The sequence below is a fragment of the Mauremys reevesii genome, linkage group 19 (genome assembly GCF_016161935.1).
Source record: "Mauremys reevesii isolate NIE-2019 linkage group 19, ASM1616193v1, whole genome shotgun sequence".
NCBI classification, from domain to species: domain Eukaryota; kingdom Metazoa; phylum Chordata; order Testudines; family Geoemydidae; genus Mauremys; species Mauremys reevesii.
This window is the reverse complement of record NC_052641.1, coordinates 12,628,671-12,647,016: the sequence shown is the minus strand read 5'-3', so window position 1 is coordinate 12,647,016 and position 18,346 is coordinate 12,628,671. Positions and strand designations below refer to the sequence as shown.

Here is an 18,346-nt window from a genome sequence, read left to right as displayed (position 1 = left end):
CACATTTGGGATTTAATGTTGGATATAACCATTTGGCAGAAGTTGAGTTATGACTTGACGTAGTCAGACACGTAATAAAAAAATTGATTTGAGACTAAAAATTTTTTTCCTCACAGAGGGTAGGGAGCAGAATTTTATGGAGTTGAGACCCATATCTCCATCTTTCCAGACACACCAGCTCCATCACTTATGACAGACCCGTGGCCTTTGATGATACTACATGTTGTTAATAGTTTTATTTATTTATTTTTTTTTTTTAAAGAGAAAGTAATCCCAGGCATAAGGCGGCTGCATCTAGGCTTAACCGAGCCAGTGAAGGTCTCACCTTGTAGCATTAGTTAAAATGGATGATCACAGAGCTTTAAAATTTTGTACAAAAGTTGGAAGGACCATACACATATATGAAGTGTTATGAACATTAACCTGGATGGTAGCTGAATAGGCTGATGTCCACTATCCTGGGTGAGAGGCATGCAATGGGCAGATTGAGGCAGAATCCTTTGGCTCCTGGCCCCATGGTCAGAGGGGCTGCTTATAAAGAGAAGAGAGTCTAAAACTGATTAGCAGGCAACATCAGCACAAATTACATCCAATTGGCTGCCAGCTGGGCCACAATGCTTGACTTGGGAGAATGCTGAGAGCTCAAGAGAAGGAGGAAGACAAAGGTCCTTGAGGGTGGGGATGGGGGTGGGGCAGGAGGAGCTGTTAAGGCAAGTATTTTCTGGAGTTGGGCAGGGATATGGCAAAACTGGGGGAGGGGGTATTTAGAATTAATTAAGAAATGGGGGTATTTAGAATCCAATTCTGTTCCCATTTGAATCAACAACAAAGCTCCCATTGACTTCTATTAGGAGTTGAAGGAAGACCTATAGAACATAATAAATCTTTCCACAGAATGTTTAAGCCAACCTATAGAATACTATAGCAAGGACAGAGTTCTCTATTAAATTCGATAGAGTCTAATGTCTATAGAGAACCCTATTGCTTCCTCTCTATTAAATGCTATAGGACTTTTCCTGAAGGGATTAGAGTTGGATCAGACCTTTATCCCTATTCTACTCTTCATTTCACACACAGGGTTGCTATCTTTGTTCCATTAGCTTGCCGGGAAAAGTAGCTATTCAGAAAGGAGATAAAGAGGGTTATATTTTTCCTGGCATAAACACAACTGATAAATTGCAATCCCTATTCCTAGATTGCCACCTAATCTTCCTATGGGAATTATCAATGGTAGAATCTAGCCTGGAGAGGGTTGCACGCCTGATTTACTCACTCTGAATGCCTACATCCAAAAGGGAAGAGTTTAAACAATCAGGAGCATAACCGTGCCAGCCACAGCTGCACTTCAATTAACATCACAGGCCTCACAGATGAAAAAATGAGCAGAAGAAAAATAATCCAAGAAAAAAAAAAACTCCCCCAAAACGGCCCTCATAATTTGGCCTCCTTCACCCTTAACTGTGACATATTCAACGCAGTTCTCAGTATTTGTGGAGCTGGAACAGAAAGTTTGTGAGTGTTCGTTAGAAAGGCTGCAAACTTAAGCCCGTCTGAGGCCTAGCATGGGCTCTGGCCAGGAAGAGAGAACACTAGAAAGAGAACAGTTCTGTTCTTAGACTTTGGCAAACCATAACCATTTTTGTACATTAGAACAAGTAAATCAATATTTAGTTTGTCTGGGACTTTCTTTACTTCCCACCCGGCTTTTTTATTTTTAAGGCATTTAAATTCCCTTTATAGCAGACAGAGCCACAGAGAGGTTTAGGGGTCAACTGTGAAGGGGATGGAAATTCTCTCTCAATTACCTCTATGCTGAGGGGATTATTTATTGTATGAGCACGTATGGATTTATTAATATCAGTGTTTATCTCTGGCTAAATGAGCCCCTGGTTCCCAGGCATTCCCCTCCCTTATTACCCAATAGAGATTTCCGTCCTCACAGCATGGATAGAATCCCCCCACCCGCTGCTGAATGGGGGAGGTACAGAGCTATCCTCGAATTCACTTCTGTCTTCTGGATCATTTCCCAACTCCTTTCCAATGCTAAGGGCCAAATCCTGGCTCTAGTGAAGTCAAGTGGGAGCCTTGCCATGGACTTCAAAGGGACCAGGATCTGGCCCTAAGGAAATAAATTTGCTGCTTAAATCTAGGAGCTAAATGCTGGCTTCCAATTGCTAGATGTATTTTTAGGTTCTCTTCAAGAGATGTATTGTAGTGACAAGGCAGAAATATTTTGTACTCTAGGGAGCTGCTCCGCGAAGACATAACTATGTTTCCCCTGTTCGGAGGATGCTGCTGTTTGAAATATAAATCCAACTGCCTCATTAGCTACCATATCAAATTGTGTTGAAAAAAAAAATATGATCGGGCCAGAAGCCCAATGTCTGATTACAGCAGACCTTGTGCAGGGGATGTGTGGATTCTCCGGCTCTGTGCTCAGCCACCCAGCCCAGCACACCTGTATGCTCAGCCCACCTCTGCTACTACATCCCACACTGGTTCCACTGAACTGGTGGGCATGTCCCCAGATGAGTTCCATGAAGGGATGTCGTCAACTAGTGTGCAACTAAAGGCGAACAAGTGCCACTTTTGGCTTCTTTAAACTGCTATCAATTTATTGAAGCCTTACCTTTTCCCGCTAACTTTCGCCTCCTAGGATTACCATCAAGACATGTTTTCTAAAAATGGATGGACTAAAGCTTTCTGTCTCTTACCCCCGTGTAACAGACTATATCTACACTGGCACTTTTGTTGGCATAACTTAAGTCACTCAGGGATGTGAAAAAAACAACACCCCCTTGAGTGACATAAGTTACAGTGACAGAAATGCCAGTGTGGACAGTGCTATGTTGGTGGGAGACATTCTCCTGCCAACATAGCTACCGCTGCTTATTGGAGGTGGTATAATTATGTCAACGGGAGAGCTCTCCTCTCCCACCGGCACAGAGCGGCTACCCGAGAGTCTTACAGCAATGCAGCTGCATTGGTACAGCTGTGCCATGGTAAGGTCTCTAGTGTAGACATGGCCTAATGGTGGTACCCAAGTAGCAGTATTTTGGGGCTGAGGGCAAATTTCTCTCCAGTATGGGAAGCTATATGCAGAAGGAATTCCTGAACTACCATATCTTTGAAAGAGGTGCTCACCAAAAGCTGAAATATCAAACTTATTTCCCTCCCACCCCCACAAAACCAGAAAGTCGGAGAGGAATAACTCTTAGTTTACTAGCTTCTGCTGGCTTAGATCTAGTACCTCCATCCAAAGTTTGGTTGAATGAAGTCAAAATTTCAAAGCTATTGGCCTGGAACCTCAGCTAGTGCCCAATCGGTGCAGCTCCACTAACATCAATGGAAGGACACAGATTACACCAGATGAGGACCTGGACCATTAGCTTTTGAATTTGTAGCATTTGTATGGATGCTGCATTTCCAATGTATGCAGTTCTCCGCTTCCCCTTTTAGTTCTACAGTTTCAAAACCATACAGCATCGACCTAACTCCACTTCCATTCGAGTCAATGGTAAAACTCCCGCTGCTCAGTTGCGGGGAACCAGAGTTAGATTATCCCAACCTTACATTCTTGAGTGATAAACCAGCACTAGGCATAAGCAGACTAACCAGCTCCAGGGAGCCCCTATTCACTTTTTAGTATATGAACTTGCCTGTTTCAGTATTGGGGCGGGGAGGGCAACAATATTTCTGCTTATGGTCCCTAGTGGGCTAGCACCAGCTTTGGATAATACAGACTCAAACTTCTCATGTTCGCTTGCACCATTTGCCTGAATTTTATTTGGAGGCCCACATCAAACATTTTAAAGGAAAGAGCTATCCCTTTACGTGCAAGGAAATCATCCTTTTCTCTTCCAAAAACGTAGGATGTTATAGGGAAGGGAATTCATTCCATCAGAGGCAGGGTTTTCATTGCACTATGCAATCAAATGGAAGGTTTTTTGTCTGCGTGTACACACAATGAAAATTCATTTTATATGGATGGCAACAACCAAAAACATTTAAACATCCCATAATTATCCTGGGAGTAAAAAAAGCAATAAACATAACTCCAAAAAATGGAGCATTAAAAATCTATTTAAAAAAATAGCTCAAACACGGTATTTGTTAGCCCTCTCTTATGTTAACATAAAACTTGCTCTGAAAACTGCTTGACTAAGTGATTCAACCAGATGTTCACTTCCTTTGCAGGAAAGTAGAATTTGGAAAATATTACATTTTTTAAAATTGCTGGTGGCAGGGACTGCTCCGTGGGCTGCATTTCAGCTGAGCTTCAACCAACTTTCTATTTTTCCTTCATGTTTTGGAGCCTAAGAGGCCTGGAGCCTGCTAGTTCACTTATTATTGCCTGCTGATTATATAGGAAGTTGTTCAGTTCCAGCCTGCACCCTGAGTAAATCATGTGGAGGAGGTGTTGCTATTTTAAGACAGAGGAGGTGGCTCTCTGACAAACAGATGCTCAGTTTCCACCATCTAGCTGTGGAGAGAAAGAACTCTTTTTATCATCATCAACCCGGGAACTTCCTGGATCCCCAGGCAGGTCACTAGTTATCCTAAAGGAATCTTACTCTTTAGAAAAGTGGTAAAGAAACTTAGAAATCTCTCAAGAACAGCAAGTGTGAAAATTTAGCTTGTGAAATGTGAACATTTCTCTAAGGATATGATCCAGCTCATTGAAAGCAAATGAACAAGCTCCTATTAAAATCAGTGGGAGACGATCAGGTCATAAGCCATTTCATTCTTCCTCCCCATCACCCCCAAAGAAATTTTGTCTGTATGAGAGGCAGGAGTAGCGGCAGTGGGAGTGTAAAAATATCAACAGAAATTAGATTGCATTATGGTTTAGGGGGCAATGACTGGGGAATAGATAGTTGGGCATTTTTATACTGGGCACGTGTATCTGCATCTAACTTGCCTTATCTCTAGTTGAAAGCTATTAAAGTCACCGGGGAGGAATCTGGTCCAATATCTTATCGCTGGGCTTTTGGTGGGTGGAAAGCACAAGGAACCCATATTAAGGGTAGCTGGGCCAATTGCATCCCCACACTGGCTTGCAGAGGTAGGAAAAGCACAGTATATAGCATACTGGCTCACTGAAGGACAATACCACCTTGAAGGAAGCCGCCTGGTTTCCCAGGTGAAGAGCGAGTGCAGCTATGAGGGAGGAGAAATTGGCTAGAACGGGGGGGGGGGGGGGAAAGAAGGGGGCATAACCCAGCATGAATGAGTAGATGAAAGCCACATGACGCTCCCTTGCTCAGCATGAGCTGACTCATACTGTGCGAGATTAGGGTACATTTGGCATGCATCTTGGATAGGGAAGAGACCATGTCTGGATGTACTAGGATTCTTCTATTATTGCTCTGGATAATATTGGAGTTGCATTGCATCAGCAGCATTGCATTGTGCCAAGTGATGTAACTGAAGGAAAACAGCAGCAGGTGTTTTCCCATACCTGGGCAGCAGGTGGTTTCATAGCCTTTTTTGAAACAGGCAACATCCTCTTTGTGCCTCAGATTCTGCTTCTGTAAAATGGGGATTATAATTAGGGCCCTACCAAACTCACGGCCATGAAAAATGCGTCACAGAGCGTGAAATCTGGTCTTTTGTATGTTTTAACCTTTACTATTCACATTTTACAGCATTTCTCAAATTGGGGGTCCTGACCCAAAAGGGAGTGACAGGGGGGTTGCAAAATTATTTTAGTGGGGTCATGGTATTGTCACCCTTACTTCTGCACTGCCTTCAGAGCTGGGAGGTAGGAGAGTGGTGTCTATTGGCTGGGTGCCCAGCTCTGAAGGCAGCACCCCCCCAACCCCCACTAGCAGCACAGAAGTAAGGATGGCAATACTATACCATGCCACCCTTACTTCTGCGCTGCTGCCTTCAGAGCTGGGCAGCCAGAGAGTGGCAGCTGCTGACTGAGGGTCCAGATCTGTGAGCAGCAGCACAGAAGGAAGGGTGGCAATACCAGACCAGGCCATCCTTCCTTCTGCGCTGGTGCTGGCGGCAGCTCTGCCTTCAGAGCTGTGCTCCTGGCCAGCAGCTGCCGCTCTCCAGCTGCCCAGCTTTGAAGGCAGCGCTGCCACCAGGAGCAGTGCAGTGCATAGGTAACGGTAGCAGTATCGCAACGCCCCTTACAATAATCTTGTGACCCCCCCACAACTCCTTTTTGGGTCAGGACCCCTACAATTACAACACCGTGAAATTTCAGATTAAAATAGCTGAAATCATGACATTTATAATTTAAAAAAATCCTATGACCGTGAAATTGACCAAAATGAACTGTGAATAGGGTAGGGCCCTAATTATAATACTTATCAGCCTCCCAGGGATGCTTAACTCATTAGTGACCCCACCTCGTTTTTTTAAAAAAGAATTTAGGTGCCAAAAGATGAAGATATGTACATAGATCTGAAAATCCCATGAGGAGTCCATCTACATCTTTAGGCACCCCGATACCTTTAAAAGTCTGGTCCTAACTGCTGATCTCCAAGTCTGGATAGCCTACGCAGGTCAACACTTGAACTAGCAGCAGCAAAGCAGCAGAAGTTAGTACATTAAGTCTGTGCATTAGGCTCTTGATTAGATAAAGTTATTTAAACTGAAGCCAAGCCCCTTGGCTAAAATTTGCTTATACAGTTTTCTTTGTCAGGCAAAACCAAACAAACACATAAGTGTAGTTTACCTTCAGAACTCCCCTGTGCGAATCCAAGGAAACAGGTAAAATATAAAACAGTCCAGAGAAAGAGGGATCCCCTAAAAATCAGAGAAGGGAAAAAAAATCAGGTTTTTGTTACAATTTAAAAATATTTATAATATAAAACATTACTTAAGTCTGGCTGTTAAAGGCCAAAAAAATAAGCTTCATACTGAACAAGGGCTCAATCATGCATTTATTGAAGTCAATGGAGGGTATTGTCATTAACAACAATAGCTGGAGGATCAGACCCTCACAGCACAGAACTGACTGCTTGCTTCTTATTGGGACTCCAGAACCAGAATCCTACTTGAGGGCCCAATCAAAAGCCCACTGATGTCCATGGGAACTTGTCCATTGACTGCAACAGGCTTTGGATCAGCGCTTGAATCGGGACCAGAGCTATATGCAGGGATGTCAGATCATCAGTCCTACAGAAAGACCAAAGCTGCGTGTTCGCTGCAGCACTGTCCAGGGTAGAATGCCAGGATGCAAAGTCACACAGAAGCAATTCAAAATAAGGAGAAAGATGGACTTGACCAAAGTGTATGTATAAGGGGATGAGAGGATACATAGTAAGTGTCATTAAATTCCCTTTGCATCTGAGTAAACAAAGTTTGAATCCTGCTGCTCTGACATTCATCTAGAACAAATTTTGCGACAAGCCCTATGTGGTTTAATTTATTTTCTTCTAAAGAAAGGATACAAAGAGAAGGGATAGTCTGTTTACCCTTTGGTACCCAGCACAGTTAGAGCACTACCATTAATGCATTTCTCATTAGTTCAATGTGTAGAGAAATCTTGCTTGTCAGTGGTAGGGGTTAAGATAAATGCCCATAGGAGTTGCAGCATTCCAAGTTATGTGAGGCACTCCTCTGGAAGGTTGTGTTTCACACCTGTGAAGCTGCATTTGGCAAAGCTGTCTGTTAGCTACACTATAAGCTTCTAGGTATCAGTGAAAGCGGTAGCAGGGAGGAAAAGCTATACCAGAAAGGTAGCAGAAATCACCCCTGAGCCCACAAATTGTTTGATCTGTATCAAAATAATGCAAAAGCATAAGAAACTCCTTGGTTAAATTCACTCAGAACTATCTGTGGAAAGTTACGAGATTAAATTCTCTCATCTTCTAGAGGAGATTTAATAGCTAGGTTGAAGTATCAAGGCCATTAGACAGCTGGAGGAAGAGACAAAAATGTAAACTATATAAAATCCTCCGCCAGAGAAAGAAAAAACATGGATCATTCATAAGTTGCTAGTACTACTTCATTTCAGTCAGACCAATATTATATCCGGGGTGGGAGTGGGATAAAGACATGAAATAGATCCTATTCATAGCTGGTGAATGAAAATAATTGTATATTTATTTGAATATTTTAGAGTAGTGTTTCCCAGCCGTTCTGGTTTCAGCTCTTGCACACGAAAAGCTTTGTAGAGGTATTTTATTAGGTTGGGTCTTTCCACCAGCTGTTGTAGAACAATGCAGCTCCATTGACTTCAGTGAAGCTATACCTATTTATACCAGCCGAGCATCTGGCCTATTAACTTTAGTAGAGAAATCCATGCATGAACCCCACTGCTTGCTAGGTTTTAAAACCTGACTAAAAAAAGCACTGGAACAATCCCACACCATCAGGGAAATTAATTTGATGGACCAAATCGTTATTTTGCAGTCTCCTTGCTCCTGATTCCAGGCTTCACCTTTCAGGTGTAGGAGGGACCCCAGGGCTGCTCTAACTTATTCCCACATTATAAAGGTCCCCAGGGACCATCCAACAACTCAGAATAGCTAAATAATGCATCCCAGCCACCCTTCTTGCTGCACCATTACACTAGCCACATACAACCCAGGGAACCCTCCCTGCCCCAGTGGAATTCCTGGCTGCTTCCTGGTCTCTTTATGCCACAGGCATGATGTAAAAAAGACCAGAACCCAGCTCGGACCCCCGACCCTCATTTCTGTGACCCGTCAAACTGACAAAAACCACCATCTGTTAGAACTCAGATGTAGTTCTTCTGTGTTGAGCATGGGCTGCAGAGTCACAGCTATTGCTATGTGCAATAGCAGAGCTTAAAAAAGGGCCTTAGTCAGGGGTGGGGGCGAGGGGTGTTTCCTCAATAGGAAAAAAAGCACATTGTTCTTAACTTGTGTTCACTAACTCATGGTAATTAAAATGAGGTAAAATCCTAGTGAAGACAAGGCAGTTTGTAGCTTTCACACACTAGCAGGTTGAGTTAGAGAGAGCCCAGGGTTTACTACAACCTGCTAACTAGTGTTAAGACTGCAAAATGCCTTGCTCTTCACTCAGATTTTACCTTTTCTTTGATTCCATGTTCACATGAATGAAGAGCACCTTTTTCCTAGTGAGAACAAGGCCTCTGTGTCTATATACAGCCTGGATGTTTTTATAGTACCAAACAACCCTATGAATCTGTCACCAATTGAGTCACCCCTCAAAATGTACCAAGTTAAAGCCCATTATTTTTAATAAAAAAGGCAGCGAGGAAGGGAAAATCCCCATAATTTGCTTCTAGATTTCCTGTTGACCAACAAGCAAGGGGAACAAGCTTCAGAGAAAATCTAGCACACGATTCTGTTGCACAGACACTGACTGGGCAGTAAAAGAGATGGATTCACAGCACAGGCTCCAGCTGGCACTGGACACACTGCTGCTCTCCTCAGACAGCCAATACAGTACAAGATTGGAATGAGGACAAGTGCCAGAACGCTGAAGAAAAACACTTTGGCAAAATATACCAGCTTAATGGAAAAAGTGAATGCTGCTTCCAAATGGCAGACCTGTGTCTGATGGGGCTGTTAATTATTGCAGGTTTTTTATAACGTGAGCTCTTTTTCCGTTACAACTCTATACAGTGACAGGGTTGCATAAGCGATTTGAGTAGCAGTAAGCAAGGGAGAGTTTTCTCCTTATATAGAGCTAGCAGATCTATCTATTCCTTTATCTCTGCTCCATTCCATCGCTAGTGATTTTCAGAGTCACCCATAATAGTACCCCTCTATGGGTGTGTATATGCATGCATCACAGCAAGAACAAATATCTCCAGCAAGCTCAATTAGTTCCTGCAAGCCCTCAGAGACACCAGGTGAAACCCACCATAAGACCTATCCACCACATAAGCCCTGCATTCAAGACCGAGAAGGTGCCCTTCCAGTCTCTCCATAGGGGTGACTTCCATTCAGCGCTAGCCACAATGAATTCAGTGGAGCTACTGATTTGCAGAATGGACTGTAGGATCAAACCCACAGACTTCAGCCTATCACGTCTTACCTTGCATTCACTATATTTTGTAACATACAGGAATGCACTGATTCAGTGACGACAAAGCCACTGCTAAAAAGTATCATCTTATCTTGGACTAATCACTCAGGAGTACCTTCTTCTGCACTACGGACAAAAATGGAATCCGGCTGCTGAGAACTGCTCTTCGAAAAGACTAAATGAATGTTTCCTGCTATGAGGTCTGACAGTGTTTCTGAGAGGTGAACACATACAGGTCCTACCCAAGAGCCTAAATCCTAAACACAGCATCATGGCTGAGATTTTCAGAGACGCCTAACCCATTTGGATCCTCAGTTCCCAATAGAAACTGAAAAATCTCAGCCTACGAGTACAGACTTTAAACTGCTCCACGAAACAAAATACAAAATGTGAACAAAAATCAGTTTCCCCACTATACTCAGTGACAGTCTTTTTATTTCGTGTCTGTATAGCACCTAGAACAGCAGGGCCCCCGTCCACACCTGGGGTTCAAAGGTGCTATCTCAACACTGCTGCTGCTAATACTTACCTACTCAGACCCAAGCTCCGGCTGCTTGGTCAGGTTTCATCATCCACAACTGAAGCAATAGTTCAATGTCTAGAGGTGTGAGTAACGCAATAATGCCTAGAATATCGAACTCCGGTCCTTGACAAATCAAAAGCCTCTCCTCACCTTTATCATACATCTATCAGAAAGAAACTGTGTTCCCTTCTTGGGATCCTAAAGGATACATATGTTGCTTTATGAATGACGCCTCACATTGTTCTTTGACAGAATCCTGTCCTGCAGCACTGACCTCTTATTTATTTACTCAATGCCTATCAGAGCATCCAGGTGCTATAGCAAAATTCTACTTGCCCAAGGCAAGTAACTTTTCTGAGAGGGGAGTCAAATAACATCAATTTTTGACCCCCGTCATCAACAACTGTCATCATAAGAGGCAGGAAGGCAGATTTTGTGCCCAGATTGTTTTCACGATAACTTCAAAAGACTGGAAACCGGGGAGTTGACCTAGAAGCAGTCACTCAGCTGCAAGTGAGTGAAAAAGGAAAGCTGTCTCTGGTAACAGCCCTTAGTTGCTTTTAAGCAAAGAACAGATAAGAATGTGCGCTTCTGGAATGCTAAGTACTTATCACACCAGATTTTAAGATGAGAACTGAAAACTCATTGCAAGTGTAGCCTGAAAGAAAGGGAAAAAACCACATGCCCTAAGACATCAGCTAAGATGTACGTGAATTTTGGCAGCACTTTGCAGGGAATACCAAGCTAAATGGTTTGGAACACTGTCTTTACAACATTTCTGGGTAAGAATAGTGTGAGGTTGAAATATAGCCAGACTCAGCTTCATCCTGGGGAATGATTATGAGACATTGTTTTCCCATGATTGGGTGTCGGGAGTGTGACAATTTAGAATGTGTACACACACCCACCATTGTCATCAAGTTTCCCAGGGCCTCTCTATCTCAACTTCTGCCAATTCTAATCTTAATTCAGGATGAAAATGCAATTAGCACTGTGTCGATGGAGCACTCACACACAGCTTTGGAAACATCTGTCTAACTACGATGGACCAAAAAACTGCTGCTTCCTTGAGGAGGTGGCTCCTAGCAACACCAGAGTGACTCAACAGAGCAGGATGAAAGAGAAGAGTCATTCACTTGGGGTGGGACCTCTGACACTGGCAACAGCAATTCAGTAGCACATAGCATTACAAAGATGCAGCAAAGAATCCTGTGGCACCTTATAGACTAACAGATGTTTTGCATTTGAGTGTGTGTGTGAATACCCACTTCTGATGCAAGCAGGGTGGAAATCAGGGGCAGGTGTGTATATATAAGCAAGCAAGAAGCAGGCTAGATTAGATCAATCAGGAGGATGGGGCCCTGTTCCAGCAGCTGAGGTGTGAAAACCAAGGGAGGAGAAACTGGGTCTGTAATTGGCAAGCCATTCACAGTCTTTGTTTAGTCCTAAACTGATGGTGTTAAATTTGCAAATGAATTGGAGCTCAGCAGTTTCTCTCTGGAGTCTGGTCCTAAAGTTTTTTTGCTGGAGGATGGCCACCTTAAAATTACAAAGATGCTTTGCTTTCATAAAAGCCTAGCATAAGCCATGCAGAAAGACGGTATGGCACGGGTTCTTTAGACAACTCTAATTTAAAGCCCAATTTAAATACCTTACACTTATACAGTAGCTTTCACTGGGGTGGAAAGTGGCAGATACATAGTAGACAGACAACGGAGAGGAAATTTCAACCAAGACTCCCCCTTTCTTACAGTATAGGATCTCTAGTGCCCATGTGTGGATACAAAATTAGTATCCACATCCAATTCATGATATCCGCAGATTAGCAGGGGCTCTACATGTAGAGTACACACAGAACCTAATTTTCTGAGGTCATATCCAAAAGACTAAAGCTGAAGAACTAAGTTGACTCTGATGGGATTTGAACCACTTTTTCTAATATACTATATTTCAAATCTAATACTTTAAACCACTGAGCCATCCTTCCTGACAAGTAGCTGGGATTTGCACATCCTTAAAAATAGGACAAACACCTGCTTCTCTGACAGTTTCGAGCCATGGATGCATTCTATGAATCAAAGTGGAATAAACAGTTGATTTTCTTTAGTAAACAGCAGTTCATAGATTCCAAGACCTGAAAGGGACCGTTGAGAACATCTAGTCTGACCTTCTATATAACACAGGCCATAGAACTTTCCCAAAATAATTCCTAGAGCAGATCTTTTAAAACGGTAGTTCTCAACCAGGCGTACACAGAGATCTTCCATGGGTACATCAACTGATCTAGATATTTGCCTAGTTTTACAACAGGCTACATAAAAAGCACTAGCAAAGTCAGTACAAACTAAACTTTTGTACAGATAATGACTTGTTTATACTGCTCTATATACTATGCATTGTAATGTAAGTACAATATTTATATTACAATTTATTTATTTTATAATTATATGGTAAAAATGAGCAGGGCCGCCCGGGGGGGGGGGCACAAATGGGGCAATTTGCCCCAGGCCCTGGGCCCCACAGGGGCCCCGTGAGCCACTCTGGGTTTTGGCGGCATGTGCTGCCTAGTGAGTACAAGCACTGCAAGTGGCGGGGGGGTGGGGGGGAAACAACAACAAAAAAAGCTGCGAATTGGTGGCACTTAGGCTGTTCCACTGCCACTGCTTTATTCTTCGGCGGCGGGTCCTTCCCTCCAAGAGGGACCGCTGCCGAAGACCCGGCCCTGCCCCAGGCCCCCTGAATCCTCTGGGCAGCCCTGAAAATGAGAAAATAAGCAATTTTTCAGTATTAGCATGCTGTGACACTTCTAGGTCTGATTTTGTAAGCAAGTAGTTTTTAAGTGAGGTGAAACTTGTGGGTATGCAGGACAAATCAGACTCCTGAAACAGGTACAGTAATCTGGAAAGGTTGAGAGCCAGTTTTAGAAAAACATCCAATCTTGAGTTATGTATTGCCAGTGAGAGAGAATCCACCACAACCCTTGGTAAATTGCTCTAATTGTTAATAACCCTCTTGGTCAAAAACGTACACCTTATTTTCAGTCTGAATTCGTCTAGCTTCAGCTTCCAGCCATTGGCTCATGCTATACCTTTCACTGCTATACTGAAGATCCTATTAAACATTTGTTCCCCATGTCAATTATAAGTACTTATAGACTGTAACTGAGTCACCCGTTCTCCTTCCCTTTGTTAAGCTAAATACATTAAGCTCTGTGAGTCTCTCACTATAAGGCACATTTTCTAATCCTTCAATCATTCGTGAGACTCTTCTCTGAATTCGCTCCAATTTTTCAACATGTTTCTTGAATTGTGGGCACCAGAACTGGACACAGAATTCCAGCAGCAGTCGCCCCAGTGCCAAATATGGATATAAAATAACCTCTCTACTCCTACTTGAGATTCCCCTGTTTATGCATCCCAGCTTCACATTAGCTCTTTTGGCCACAGCGTCACACTGGGAGCTCATGTTCAGCTGATTATCCACCATAGCCCCCAAATCTTTTTCACAGTCACTGCTTCCCAGGATAGAGTCCCCCATGCTGTAAGTATGGCCACTGTTCTTTGTTCCTGGATGCATACATTTACATTTAGCTGTATTAAAACCACATATGATTTGTCTGTATCTCATTTACCAAGTGATCCAGATTGCTCTGAATAAGCACACTGGCCTCTTCATTATTTACTTCTCCAATTTTTGTGTCATCTGCAAGTTCTATCAGGTGACGATTTTATGTTTTCTTGCAGGTCATTGATAAGAATCTTACATAGTGTAGGTCCAGTGGGACCTCACTGGAAACACACCCACTTGATAGCGATTCCCCATTTACAATTACATTTGGAGACATTAGTTAGTCAGTTGTTAATTTTATATCAAATGGATTAAAATGGCACACACAATTCTCATTTTTTTTAATCAAAGTGTCATGCAGTACCAAGTCAACCACCTTATGGGGGAGGGATAGCTCAGTGATTTGAGCATTGGCCTACTAAACCCAGGGTTGTGAGTTCAATCCTTGAGGAGGCCACTTAGGGATCATCTGGGGCAAAAATTGGTCCTGGTAGTGAAGGCAGGGGGCTGGACTCAATGACCTTTCAAGGTCCCTTCCAGTTCTAGGAGATTGGTATATCTCCAATTATTACCTTACCTTATTACAGAAGTCTAAATACATTATGTCAGCACTATTACTTTTATCAAACTTTTAATCTCATTAAAAGTATCAAATTAGTTTGACAAGATCTATTTCCATGTTGATTTGCATTAATTACACTGCCCTTTTTTAATTCTTTATTAATCAAGCCCCATATCAACCACTCTATTATCCTGCCCAGCATCAATGTCAGGCTGACAGGCCTGTAATTACCCAGGTCATCCCACTTACACTTTTTAAAAAAACTGGCACAACATTAAGTTCTCTTTCAGTCCTCTGGAACTCCCTGTGTCTCATTACTGAAAACCAACATTAATGGTACAGCGAGCTCCTCAGCCAACTATTTTAAAACTCTTGGATGCAAGTTATCTGGACCTGCTGAGTTAGGGGGATTGTCTCTTTTCGCTGCTACAATTTATTTTGAAGCAGGAAGTAGGGCAGATATAGATACAATTCAATTCTTTCTATGAAGCAGGCTTAAAGGTTAACCTGTGGATGATGGTGGAGAGAGTAATCTTATAAAATGTGCAGATGACACCAAGCTGGTGGGCTTGCAAGCACTTTGGAGAACTGGATTAGAATTCCCAATGACCTTGACCAATTAGAGAATTGGTCTGAATGCAATAAAATTAAATTAAATAAAGACAAGTGCAAAGTACTACGCATAAGGAAAAACTGAAATGCACAAATACAAAATGGGAAATAACTGGCTAGAGAGTAGTACTTCAAGAACAGATCTATGGGTTATAGTGGATCATGAACTGAAGATGCTATTGAGAAAAAGGCAAATGTCATTCTGGTGTGTATGAACAAGAGTGTTGTTTGTAACCTGCAAGAGGTAATTGTTCCACTCTACCTGACATTGGTGAGGCCTCTGCTGGAGCACTGCACCTGGTTTTGGGCACCACACTTTAAGAAAATGTGGACAAATTGGAGAGTCCAGTAGAGAACAAAAATGATAAAAGGTTTAGAAAACATGATGTATAAAGAAAGGTTGAAATAACTGGGTCTGTACAGTGCAGAAAAGATTAAGAGGGAGACATAAGAGTTTTCAAATATGTAAAAGGCTGTTATAAAGAGGGTGGTGATCAATTGTTCTTCATGTCCGCTGACGGCAGGACAAGAAGTAATCAGCTAAGATTGAAGCAATGGAGATTTCGGTTAAATATCAGGGAAAACTTTCTAATTTAAGGATAGTTAAACACTGGAACAGGTTACCTAGGGAGGCTGAGGAATCCCTGTCATTGCTACTTTTTAAGAACAGGTTAGACAAACATGTCAGTATACTTAATCCACTAATACTTAATCCAGTTCTCTTCCTTTGAGTTCCTGTTGTTGAAGATCTGGCTCCTCACTCACTAAATGGAGGACAAGACATTCGTTTGTTATGACTCAAATGCTGTTTAGAGGACCAGCAACAGCATTTTACCCTTGGGCTCCTCTTTGATCAGTATCATTATCTGCCTGGTTGTTGACCTTGCTTTTGTGTGCAGTGACAACACTCAATAAGCTCATTGCTTTTGTGTTCTTAGTTATGTAACTGGAGCCCTTTAAAAAAAAACCCAAAGTGCTAAGCATGTTCTGTCACCAAACATCTATTTTGTTCTTCCTACAAGCCTCTTTGCAGTCTTTGATTTTGTGAATGGGGTTTGGCAAAGGCTCATAGACTTCCCATTTGTTTTCATAGTCATTTCTTTTTGTGACCCCAATACATTTAGCCTGTTGGGGGGCAAGGGTGTACAGTGTCTTTTTTTTGCCTTTGGACAGGGCATCTCCCTTTAGATACTGTACTTCTACAGCCCTTGTCATCATAGTGTTTGAGCACAACCATTATGGATAACCTCAGTAGGAGGTAGCGAAGTCTCCCTTCCAACCACTTTTTACACGTAGGGAACAAAGGCAGAGGGTAGATTAAGGGATTTGCCCAAGGTGACAGCAAATGATTGGCAGAGCTGGAAACTGAACCCAGATCTTTGTAACCCTAGTCCTGTACCCTATCCATTAGGCAATGCTTCCTACCCCCAGGATACCACACTACTTGGTATGGTATAAGAATCTACAGAGCTAGATCTTATGCTTTCCTGATTGTCCCCAACTGTCCAGTGCATATGTACAACACAGGGTCAGCTGGTTGCCTCCATGTTGTTTGGTTTGTCCTGTGGTGCCATGATCTATCATGAAATTGCCTACTGAGAGCGACGGTGGTAGTAATTTTCTGTTACAGACAAGCTGGCACCCAAAATGATTTTTTTTTTAAGGAAAGCTAGAAAGAAGGTGCATTACAGTCTGCCTTGTTGGTAGCCAGCATTGCAGATGAATGCTGTGCATCAGTCTTGAGGTAGATAGGCACATGAAGGGCCAACGTATGTGAACATGTACAAAGAAGCATGTTTCCAGGATGCCAATGCAGAAGTGCTGGGACACAGAACAGGCACACTGAAGAGGCCTCCAGAAACATTAGGCTAGCCTCCTACATTGTCATTAGCTGGCACCTGTGCCGCATGGGTCCAATCAAACAGATGTAGCTGTGGCTGAAGAAGACCATGAAGTTTCTGTGGCCCTGATGTATTCAATCAATCAGCAGCAGAGTGCAGAAACCTGCTCTCCAGCCTGCAAGGGCCTTCATACATTGAAAAGACACCGCAACAAACCACTGATGAGAGGTCACTAAGCTCTCAAATTTCCTTGCGTCCACATGGTTGTATAGGCTGGGATGAGGCTGTTAGCTCTCTCAGTGCGTTCAACACTTATTTCACCCTACCACAGGCAGTAACCGCTGGCTCAGTCAATCCAGTCTAAATCCATCCTGCGTTGTACGCTTCACCTTTGGAAATTACCCCCTGCTGCCAGCAATGGTTCTGGCCACACTGGGATGGGTGCATCAGGAGTATGACCATGCACTGATATAATCACACCATGTGTGAATGCGCCGAAATGGTTCCATTATAAACAGCATTGCCGGGTGAATGCACTAGACCAATGGCTCATGTACCATCTTCTTTAAAAAAAATTGTTGTGAAGTGGATGGAGGGAACATCAAACTCACATACTGCCCGTGGTTCAGGTACCACTGTTTGAGAATCCCTGCACTAAACCATTTCGGGAATTAGCAACTATTGAATGCAAAATGTCCTGCCCTGGTGTGGAAATAGGCACGCTCAAGAGGAATGGGATGCTTACTAAGACTAGAGGCCTTAAGACGTACATCCAGCTGCTGAAATGGCATATTTTACAGTCACAGCCTTCTGGGAGCAAATATCAACATAAACAGAACAAAACAAAAAGGTCAGGGGATAACACGAAGGGTGGCAAGCAACCTCTGCTAAGGAGGGAAAGAATGAGCAACATACCCTTGCAAGGTATTTAACTAAAGGAAACCATTATTCTGGGAGAATCAGACATCTGAAGTAGTGTAAGAAATATACTCAGCAAGCTACCATGCTATACTCTCCTCCCTCAGCTGCAGCTTCTTGCTGTACTAACTGCTTCCTCAGCGGGATTTGGATGCTCCTTGGGATTTGTAGCCTGTCTCTCCTCATGACAGGTACAGTAATGGTGTGCTACCCTGTCATGCCTAAAAGCTGGTGCTCAGTAAGGTGACCAAGCCCTGCCAAACATCTCTCATATCTCTGGGCCTTCTCCCTTTGCTCTAGTGCCTCCAGTCAGTCTTCCCTGCCCCCCTCTCCCCTCCT

General features: G+C 43.0%; 1 protein-coding gene across 27 annotated transcripts in view; it reads right to left on the bottom strand.

Moving 5' to 3' along the window:
* LOC120386909 (collagen alpha-1(XXVII) chain B-like) overlaps nucleotides 1–18,346 on the bottom strand; it is a 278,660-nt gene that overhangs the window by 197,785 nt on the left and 62,529 nt on the right. For all 27 annotated transcript variants that reach the window (XM_039506933.1, XM_039506934.1, XM_039506924.1 and 24 more), the window contains one exon: nucleotides 6,695–6,765. In XM_039506933.1, the coding sequence (XP_039362867.1) occupies nucleotides 6,695–6,765 (71 nt within the window). The remainder of the gene's footprint in view (nucleotides 1–6,694; nucleotides 6,766–18,346) is intronic.